We start from the raw sequence: 10,504 nt of genomic DNA on the forward strand, positions 1-10,504 counted from the left end.
CAAGAACCAAAGAGAAACGATAAACTCTGAAGAAGAAGAAGCAAAGAAAAGGTTAACTCAACCAAAGGGTACGTTTGATGAGAAGGCTTGAAGTGGCGTTAGTGTAAGAACTGTTTCGGACCCGGTTTTTTTCGTACACACTATTGTGTTCGCATTGTTGTTCCTCCTCTAACGTCGTCAGCCTTCCGTATAGACGTCTCGGCGCCACGAGCGAACCCCTCTGGCTTGCAGCAGCAATTAGCAAAACCAATTCCAATCCCTAGCCCGAATTGCCCAACTGACCACCTGCTAGATCTGGTGTAACTGGCTGTTCCCCACCCTGTCATCTGAATCAGCTTCGTGGAGCACGGCGTAAAAGCCGGAGTGGGCGCGGCGAAAGTCAGAATAGTTGCAAGATTGTCCTATTTCGTTACTTCTCTCGTTACTCGCCAACAGCTGTCTGACGTTCACCACATTGGAAACGAGGGAATTCTCGTGGCAATCGACATATCGCGAGACCCTTTCTGCAAAAGCATGTCTGTGATGAATGCTGAATTTTGTTCAGTGAAGGGGTTATACCATGATGAAGCGTCCGAGTGCCCATCACTGTTCGGCGAGATCGACATGACGGTCTCGAATATCGTGGGCCTTTTTGGGTTGCATTTATGCATTTCATGTCCTGACTGTCGTGTTTTATGCATGAAGGATCACGCCTCGTAGTTTCTGTTGTACATGCCGTTTTGGCTTCTGTTTCACTGACATGCAGTAGTGAAAGTAAGGGAGAGCGAGTCTCGCCCCCTTATCTTCTCTGGTCAGAGACGAGAGCCTCCAGTGGAAGATTTCCCGTGAGACTTGCCACTCTCATTGTTGCCCTCCACCACGACGCCCAGTGATATTCCAGCATCCAGTATGCTCTTGTTAGGGACATCCTTAAAGGACTCATCGCCCGCGAAGCGCCTATGCGTGGCTTGGTTAGTTGTGTCTCTTCTCACAAATCAGGGGTCGTGAAATAATGACAAAGCGTTAGATTAATCAAAGCTCGCTTACCATCCTCGTTCCTCTCCCTGAGAAAGATGGGAACAGTCACTGTTCAGTTCACAGTCCCAACCACCCTTTACGCCTCGGCCACCCCTCCAGACTACGGGAGCATGAAGACCCTGCTGCCGTGGATCACTCTCCGCACCCTGAAGATCACCGGTACCTGCTTTAGGGGTTTGCTTTGCCATTCCAGGAGTGATGCCGAGGATGTTGCTGGTGTTGTTCACGCCGCTGCTGATGCTGCGATTTGCCACCGTCTGGGTCCGAGATGCGCCCGCAGTCATACTGGCCGTGTTGGTGGCTGTGCGAGACCCGTTGGCTCTTGACGAAGCCCCCTTTCGTCGCCGAAACACACTTAGGCCGCAGGTAAAGGCTCGAAAGTCTTCGACCTCGATGTTCTCCGGCATATTGCCAGTCAGAACACGACCAAGAGCGATGATGGGCGCAGCGTGCGAGCAGAGAAGAACGGCACGAACGCCATCCCTATCACACTCGGCAATTAGCCGCTCCAAGGTAACAGCCAGGCGGTCATGCAGTTCATCGACACTTTCGCCCATCCGTGTCGGTACTACTGCCAGCTGATAATCACGGTCCAGCAGGCAAGGGAAATGAGACTCGAGCGTGGCAAGGCTCGCAGGTACAGGGTGTTCGAAGGGCGCCGAACCGTACCACTCGCCTAGTCCTGTTTCTCCTCGAACACGCAGCTGTCGCTGGCAGTGGCGAGTGCCCTCTTTGGCTTCTTCTGGCAAAGATGATGGAGAGGTCGATACTGCTCGGACGAATGGCTCTACCGTCTGTAAACAACGATAGTACAGACTAGAGTAAACACGCTCTATGGGCGGGTCTACTGCAACCAAACGCTGGCCCAGCTCCTTGGCTTGATCTACGCCGTGGGCTGTGAGGGCTGGGTCTGCGGCTATACCCGTAGGGGACCTGAGAGTGGACGAGTAACTACCGTTGGTATGGTCGACCAGCCAGTTGGAGCGGAACTGTGAGCCGTCCCTGTTGCGTCAGCTCAATTCTACCTGTAATCAAGGTCAGCAGTCCCAAGTCGGCGCTCTGGCAGGTCGCCGGAGGTCTGCCATGGGAAAGCTTGTTCTCCATATCACAACAATATGGGCTATCCCGTGCTTTGATAACAGTTTGCACCAGAGTGGACACTGGCACAGCGGTGAGTGATCTCCCTAGTGGCCGTGAGGACGCCCATTTTCCTCTGCGTGGAGAGACTGATGTCAAGTTGCGACGCCGAGACCAAGGATATGGCAAGTAACGTGCTAAAGTGTCACCGCGGACGGGGAAGACGGAGCGGCTTGAAATTAGGGAATAAGAAAGGAAAGAAATTAAAAAAGGGACGGGGAAAGGGAAGGTGATGTCAGTGTACACTTACACCGTGGCGTGTCACGAAGATAACCTCCAATGTCATGGTTTCTGTGTGAGCAAGGTGAGAGATGTCACAATTCTCGTAATGGGAAGATGTGTTCGGCTTGGTGTCTGTTTCTGACGTGCTGTCTGTCTGTTGATGCCCAAGCGGATGTTGTTATTGTTGGTGGTGGTGGTGGAGGTGGAGGTGGTAGTGGTGGCGTTGTTGTTCGTGTTGTCAAACGGATGGGGCGCCGAGGTCTAGAGCTGGCGGATTCGGGCGTCAAATTCCCGGGTCCTGACCCGGACCGAAACCGATCGGGCGAATGCCTCCCCGAGGAGGCTAATAACGGTCTAATCCGCGTCTTAACGCATTCGCGTGCCAAGTATGACGTAACCCGTTAGTGTTTAGCTAGGCTCGCTAAGACGCTAGCACTTCCCCCACATGTGACACGTCGCTATTGTGGTAGGCGAGCAGACAGATAGGACGAGGCCAGGGAGTGCGTGTCATGTAAAATCCAAGGATGAGATTGAACTTGTACATTCACTCGATCACCAAAAGGAGCGGGGCTGATGTGGGAGTTTGGCCCCAGTCGAGCTGGATACAGTACGGCTTAGCCTACACACTCGTCGCTCGTTGGCACTCTCTTCACATGAGCGTCCACGTGTAAGTCCTAAGTACGCATACTGGCCGCCTGATAGTTACTCGGCCCGGATACCCGCATATGGTTCATGGTGTTGATGTTTGGCGGCAAGCGAGTAGAGTTGGGTTGTTGTTGTTGTTGTTGTTGCTGCTGCTTGATAATCATCGCTGTCTCAACTTGGCTTCGTGCTCTACCCAGAAGTTCTTGCATGCCCTATGTCCCCAGAAGTCGACCCACCACTCACCGAAACTATCCTCGACATCAAAGTCAACTCCAGTAACTCGTTCATCCCTTTTGAGGCCGCATATCACACAGGGTTTCGGTGCCGTGGGTACGTTCTTGGCTACATGGACCGGGAGAGCGAGCTTGAGCTGAGGGACCCTGAGTTTGGCATCCGAGGCGGCATTAGCTGCCGTAACTGTAGAGCGCAGACTTCCCTCTTGCTGGGCCCAGACATCCAGAACCGCCACAGCACTGTGATCATCTCTAGCAGACTGAGATTTGTCAACAGTGGCAAGCTTCATTCCTCTCATGCCTCCTGCGGCTGAGATGGACATGCCCTGCATAAGAAACTTATCGCGTTGCCACCTTTGCTTTCGGCCAGCGATGATCCTGCCCGTCACAGTAGCCAAGGCCAGATAACCGCGCAGGAATATCATTGTGGCAGGGTCGGAAGCAACAGCATGCTGCTTGGCCGCAGGCAAACCCTTGATCTTGAGCAGAGTTGTTTTGGAAAGATCGAGGAGCTGGGGCAGTATGGAGAGCAAGATAGATGGCGGAGGCACGTTCGTAGGCGGAGGACGTTTGTCAGAGTTGGTGGGTTGGGAAGCAATCCCAACAGCCTGTGGTTGGACTGTCTCTGTTTCCTCCCAGTCCTTCCAATCTGAGTCAAAAGAAGATTCTAGCTCTGGTTTCTTTGCTGGTGTCTTGGTATTACCAGCCGCCTTTGTCAGTGTCTTTGTGTGACTGACAGAAAGGTCTGCGAACTTATCCCACTCATGCCCAAAACCATCACCAGTACCGGACGGCCAGGCTGTGAGCGGGGACGCTTCTCGCTCCTTGACCTCTTTAGGAAAGCCCGAGGTCACTGGTGTCTTGATCTTGAGCTCCTTGACATCGCTGAGTTTTCGAGCGTGGGACGATGCAAAGGGAGACTTTGGCGCTGTTGGATGCAGCGTCTGGGAATTGCCACCCGATAGGAAAAGGCCAGGGGGCTGTTTCTTGGGTTCTTTCGTGCCGGGACCGGCGGCTGGGACAATGAGCGCGGGACTTGAAGTGCCTTCAAAGTCACCGAACTCGTCGTCGTCGTCTTCCTCACCGTCTACCTCCTGGAGCTCAAAGTCATCGGCATCAAACAAAACGCTTGGGTCAGCGTTTCGGATAGGCTTAATCACGGGTTTCTGTACAGGTTTGTTGGCGGATGGTTGAGAGCCAGTTGAAGACAAGTCGAGATTGACGAGCTTATTCGACACCAGATCAAGCGTTGGGCTTCTGACGCGACCAATTTGGGGCGGTCCAACGTTGCTGGCCGGAGGAGATGGGCTTTGTAAACTTGTGTTATGGGTGGCGGCAACTTCAAAGTCTCCCCAACCGTCCTCATCCTCCACGTCCGGCGCAGCGGGTTTCGGATGTGCTGGAGCTGGCGATGCGGATTGGAAACTCTGGAACCCTCCTTGGGATCCTCCCAACGTGCCGAGATCGCCCCATAGACTTGATGTTTGGGGTTGGCTAGGCGTTATTGATGGCCATGGTATAGAGACAGGAGCTGGTTGTTGTTGTTGTTGTTGTTGTGGTTGTGGGGTGTTTTGCGGTGGTAAGGAGGTGCTGTTGTTTGATGTCAAGAAAGAAAAGGGGTCGCTGCTGTTGTTAACCGGATTTGACTGAGAGCCTTGATCGTGAGATGAAGCCCCAAAGGCCGCAAAGAGATCGGCTGACATGATGAGTGTGCTCCAGGAGTTGACCGTCTTATACGAGGCGTCGTTGGCGTTTGTATCTGAAGGCGAGACTGTAGAGGCACCCCAAATGCCTTTCGTCGTGATATGTTGGGAGTGATGATGAAATGAATGGGCGGGGATGCCTGCCGGACGAGGTTCGAGACCTACGCGACCTTGGTCGTCAACGCTGAAGGGGAATAGCGGACAAGTCCGGCCCCACCACACACTCCGACCCCTGACCTGACCTGACTGGCCGAGGTGCCCCACCATGAGTTCAGCGCACTCGCACTCTCAGAGCGCTGAAGAAGTCTTGGCAGCCATGAACTGTAACCATCACGCATCAGTAGGTCGGTAGGTAGGTATCACCCAGGCTCTTCTAACCTCAAAGTCAGGTTTACTGACAACGGGAACATTCAGGATTCCCGTCATCTCGGCATCTTTCTACAACACATTTCAACATCGTTGATGGCGTCGTCTGTGCCCATACACAGTAGAGATACATATACACTACCTACTGTTTCCAACCTTGATCAGCTTTCTATTTGTTTACAACCAACAACTCCTTGATAGCGTCAATCGCCCTGAAGTGAAAGTGACTACCTGATAAAGTAGGGGATTACTGGGACTGTATCATCTTCGACGTCACATCATTCATCCAAGTCATGAAACCATTATCCGAAGCAAAGTACGTTATGGCCACTCCTCAAAATACCATAACAGCCACATGCTGACCCTGCCCACAGGTCAAGATGGGAAGAGACGATGCGATATAGCTCAAAACCCTCGAGCTTTGCAGATCTCCAGCAGGCCATTAAGCACCATCCCCAAGACAGTCCATGCCTGGCAGGTTGTCGCTCCGTTTGCTGGAAGATGCTTCTTGTATTCCGAGACTCACCAACTGAAAAGTGGGTCGACATCTTGAGCGGATGTCGCAGTTCCTATGCATCCATCCATGAGAAGCATCTTCGCTTTATCAAGCACCCCGAACTGCTGGCCAAGCTACCTGTTGATCCTCTGGCAGACGACGCCGACTCGCCCTGGGAACTGGTGCGCAAAGATGAGCTCATCCGGTCGGAAATCCTGCAGGATGTCCAACGGCTGCCGGATGACCCCCTTTATCACCAAGACTCTGTCCAGGCCATGATCCTGGATATTCTGTTCCTCTACTGCAAACTCAATCCTGGTGTGGGAGGCTACCGGCAGGGGATGCACGAACTGCTTGCCCCCATCGTTCATGTCCTCATCCAGGACGCTCTGGACCGAAAGACTGTGGCAGCCGAACAAGAGGTTGGCCCGTTTATGCTTGACATGTTGGACTCGGCATACGTTGAACATGACGCTTACACTATTTTCTCCATGCTCATGGCACGCGCAAGCGCCTTTTACGAAGTCGGTAGTGATGCAAATGGCGAGCAAAACACCATTGTCGAGAAAAGTAGGCACATTCACGACGAGTTGCTCATGCAGGTCGATCCTGAACTTGCAAGCCATCTCAAGGAGATTGAAATCCTTCCTCAGATATTCCTCATCCGCTGGATCCGCCTTTTGTTTGGTAGAGAGTTCCCTTTCGAACAGTTGCTTGTATTATGGGATACGATTTTTGCTCTCGACCCAAACTTGGATCTGATAGATCTAGTATGTGTAGCCATGCTACTGAGAATCCGATGGACATGTGAGAACACTCTCTTCTTTGGCACTTTCCGAGCGAAACCGAGCAACTGACACCAAGACGCGAAAACAGTACTCGAATGCGACTACGCCATGGCTCTGCAACTCCTCCTCCGCTACCCAGTCCCTCCAGACTCTCAAGGCCCTCACACCTTTGTCGATGACGCCCTCTACCTACGAGACCATCCTAACCCCACTGGTGGCGCCACCGTCATCTTCAAACACACCGGAAAGCACCCGCTGCTCTCATCAGCCGCTCCTTCAGTCACTAGCCCAGGTCCCCAACCGCCAGCCTCGCCCTCCAAACATGGCTTTGGCAGCTTGCGTCAGCGGACTCTAGGAGCCAGGTCACCGTTGTCCTCCCTACAACAACCCGGAGGCGTTGAAGCCTTGCTCTCCGGCGCTGCTAAGAACATGATTGAACGCGGAGAGAAACTGGGCATCAACCGAGCCGTAAGAGACGCCATGGGCGAGATCAAAAAGGGTCTTCAGGAAGCTCGCTCATCTAGTAGGAGTACAGCCCCCCGCAGCCCTTTGCGCGACGGATATCTCTACCAACCACCGCAACATACGGTCACAAGTATGCAGAAGAGGAACAGACAGCTAGCGACCATGTTGGACGAATCAGTCACCAGCCTCAAACAGCTCGCCGCTTCGGGATTAGGGGAAACAACCGACAAGGAAAAGTACGTAGAAGCCGTGGAGATTGCCGCGGCAAAGGTCCAGTTTGTCAAGGCGTGCCTGGAGGACTCATCATTGATACTTGATGATTTGGAGGAGTCCGCTCCTGAGCGTGAACCACAAGCACCGTCGTCCCCGACTCCCTCTGCTCCGGCCTTCAACGCCCTCAGCCTGTCGCCTTCCCGCCACAGGGGTAATACCGATTCAAGGTCACCGACGGTCGCCTTGGATATAACGCCGGTGGTGATGACTTCGTCGATCGTGGAAGAGGAAGCGGAAGCCGAAGTTAGCATATCACAAGCATCGACTATCAATACCCTCCCCCCTGCACCTGCACCTGCACCAGAATCAACGGTGGAAGCGGATGAACCGCCCAAAACCCCAACGGAAATGACGACGCCGGAAAACACCATAAGCAAGCGCAGAACCAGCAATGGCAACGACCCCTCTTCATCTCCCGCCGGCATCCACAAGCCACCAGCATCACCGCCCTCAGCCAACCCCATCGAGCCAACACTATCATCACCACCAACCCACCCAGACCCCGTTTCCTCTTCCTCACCCTTGCAATCAGAAACCCGAGAACAACAACAGCAACAAGAACAACAAGAACAACAGGAACAACCGCCTCACCGCCCTGAACCCCTTCCCACCCGCTCAACCATAGCCCAATCCTCCTTCGCCTGGATGCTCGAACCCGACTCTCCTTCTTTCTCCGCCCCTAACTCTTCGTCAACACAGCAACACTATACCAAGAATACCTTCCCCCCACCCCGCTCGCCCACCACCGCTTTTCCAGAATTAGGTGGTCGTGGTCGACCATTTAGTTCTCACACCTCTAGCCACCCCATCACTGGGACGGGAGGAGGAGCTAAAACTAAGCCAAGGAAGAAAAGTCTCGGAAAGAGTAGTCGCATGAGTAACGCCTCAAGGGAACGTAATGCGTTTCTTTTTGGCGATGATGATGAGGATGGTGAGGGCCAGGCTGCGGGAGGAGGAGGAGGGGGGGGAAAGAAATCGGGACTCGCAATGGGGCCGTTGGGAGATGGGATTTTTGGGTTGGAGGTTATCTCGAGGAGTAAAGAGAGGCAGCAGGAGAAGGATGGTGGGAAGGAGGGTGATGGGGCGAAAGGAGAGGAGGGAGTGGAGGAAGAGAGGTGATGCGGGATACGATGTGTGAGCTTTACTTATACTCAATGCTGGTGGTTGAGATCTTATTGGCAAGGCGTTTGATCTCGGTGATGCTTCAGAATTGCCTTGGTTTTGTTAATCAACGTGGAGAAGGCATGGCTGCCCGTGTCCGTCCTATTCGGTGCTGATTTTGAGTTTTGACGGTCATGACTGAAAATATATTTCGCTGATCATGGTGTTACAGTTACTTCCCTGCTCGGTTTTACCTTCCCTTAGGTTCGAGGCGAGATTTCCACAGTAAACTTGGGAGATGGTCGCTGTACCGTGAACGATATCAACATCATCCCTCCTATGGGTAGACTTAACAACTCCAAAACTGCTCCGAGATTCAAAGATCAGAGACCATCATCGATACGAGATCGTGGCGTGGACAGACGCTTGCGCCACGTTCCTCCCATCACTCGAGATAGGCAACCAAATACCAGCGGAGGTAAACATCACCGACCCCATCACTGCCTGATACCATAGATTCACTCCCTGCGCAGCCTCATACATCCGCCCAAACAAGGTCCGCCTCCGCAAGCCGTTTCTGCTCAAGCTGGAACAGAAATTCCAGAACTTGCTCACCCACCATCTCCTTGGTGCGCTTCATCAATAAACCGCTTTTCACTCGCCCGACATGCTCCGGTACCAGCCCCGCCTCGATCGGAAAGCTGGCCCAGCCGCGATACATGTTCTGAGTATCAGGAATCAGTTCGACTTTGATTTGTGGCATTGGCATCCCCAATCTCCTGCACATCTCAGCTATTCGTTGATGGACCGAGATACTATCGTCATGGACGTCAATATCAAGAAGATTATCGGTGGCTTTCCTACGAATAGGCGTGGCAGCCGGAGGAGGTTTGGCAAGATAGGGTGCCAATGACTTCTCGGTGTTACTCACGGCATTTGGATCCAGAGAGGCACCGTTGCTACCGTTGTTTGATTCCAATTCCCCGGTCGCGGGAGGCGATGGCGTGGCGGGGATGGAGATGGGCGCAGACACGGTGCCATTATCATTAGCGAATCCGTTGCTTTCGACCGGTGCCGTAGGGGTCCGCTGGGGAGTAATGATCGAAGGGTGCACAACCGCAACTTGAGGTGTTTTCTTCGCCTGCCCGATTTGGGGATTGGCAGGTTTGGGCGTTGCCTTGAAACTGCCGAAAGTCACATTTTTGCAATCTGAGGGCATGTACCTTTGATACATAAGCCACTCGATAGCACACTTGGCTGCGTACCGTTTTGCGTCCTTTTTCTTGGTAAATTGCGGGACATAAGGTGCTCCGGTAATCTCGTCCTGCAATAGACCATTCTCTTCGCTGGGGAAGAGGATCGGCTCCCAGTCCTTGGTGACTTGAAGGGAGACAAAGCACATGAACCCAACCTTGCCAACCGGATTTTGGTGGCTGTCATTATATTCGATCACACATTGTTCCGCTTGATGGGCCTGCTGGTATCCTGTGTAGCGTATTTATGAGTAGGAGCCTGCGTAGACACGGATGTACAGACTTACTCATAAGTAAAGAGATCCAGTCAGCTTCGTTAAGGCCAAAATTATGCTTCGTCTTGACAATGGAATTCTTCAGGTCCAGAATGGCTCTCTTCTGGATATCAGTGAGTGGCTCTGGCTGGGGTAAGGCTTCTTGTTCGGCGATCCAGGCCTTGAGGTCCAGGTATGAGACGGGTTCATCGAAGATGGCGGCTCCGACGGGGACAGCATTGGGGACAGCATTGGGGTGGTGCTTGGCCTTGTCGACTTCCATGGATGTGAACGAGGTTGTTGTTGCCCCGTTAGGTCCTTGCTTGCTGCGTTTTGGTGGTTCTTGGGCGTGGGGAGCAAAAAAAGTTGAATGATGCTTTCGTTTCTTAGACTCAAGGTTGGAGTCGGACATGGTGCTTTATATCTGATAAGCCTGAGAACCGGATGAAGGGCTTTGACTGAAGGGCTACCTCAGTGGTAGAGTTACACGGGCACACGGGCAGCGAGAGTGGGGTAGACGGGCTTTACCGTGACTGGAGCCAGGCGGGCAG

The 10,504-nt window shown here is 53.1% G+C and overlaps 4 protein-coding genes across 4 annotated transcripts; 1 reads left to right on the forward strand and 3 right to left on the reverse strand.

Moving 5' to 3' along the window:
- Window positions 1–732: 732 nt before the first annotated feature.
- NEUTE1DRAFT_81429 (uncharacterized protein) lies at window positions 733–2,440 on the reverse strand (the record flags this gene model as incomplete). The annotated part of the gene is made up of 4 exons (XM_009852463.1): window positions 733–936; window positions 1,027–1,136; window positions 1,272–2,006; window positions 2,405–2,440. 4 exons carry the CDS (start codon window positions 2,438–2,440, stop codon window positions 792–794), a joined length of 1,026 nt encoding a protein of 341 aa, XP_009850765.1.
- Window positions 2,441–3,181: 741 nt separating this feature from the next.
- NEUTE1DRAFT_81432 (uncharacterized protein) lies at window positions 3,182–4,957 on the reverse strand (the record flags this gene model as incomplete). The annotated part of the gene is made up of 1 exon (XM_009852464.1): window positions 3,182–4,957. The coding sequence occupies one exon, from the start codon at window positions 4,955–4,957 to the stop codon at window positions 3,182–3,184; it is 1,776 nt and encodes a 591-aa protein (XP_009850766.1).
- Window positions 4,958–5,824: 867 nt separating this feature from the next.
- On the forward strand, window positions 5,825–8,609 carry NEUTE1DRAFT_122052 (uncharacterized protein; the record flags this gene model as incomplete). The annotated part of the gene is made up of 2 exons (XM_009852465.1): window positions 5,825–6,626; window positions 6,696–8,609. 2 exons carry the CDS (start codon window positions 5,825–5,827, stop codon window positions 8,462–8,464), a joined length of 2,571 nt encoding a protein of 856 aa, XP_009850767.1.
- Window positions 8,610–8,632: 23 nt separating this feature from the next.
- Window positions 8,633–10,236, reverse strand: NEUTE1DRAFT_62757 (uncharacterized protein; the record flags this gene model as incomplete). The annotated part of the gene is made up of 2 exons (XM_009852466.1): window positions 8,633–9,931; window positions 9,987–10,236. The coding sequence occupies 2 exons, from the start codon at window positions 10,234–10,236 to the stop codon at window positions 8,982–8,984; spliced, it is 1,200 nt and encodes a 399-aa protein (XP_009850768.1).
- Window positions 10,237–10,504: the final 268 nt, after the last annotated feature.

The sequence above is a fragment of the Neurospora tetrasperma genome (genome assembly GCF_000213175.1).
Source record: "Neurospora tetrasperma FGSC 2508 unplaced genomic scaffold NEUTE1scaffold_3, whole genome shotgun sequence".
Classification (NCBI taxonomy): Eukaryota; Fungi; Ascomycota; class Sordariomycetes; order Sordariales; family Sordariaceae; genus Neurospora; species Neurospora tetrasperma.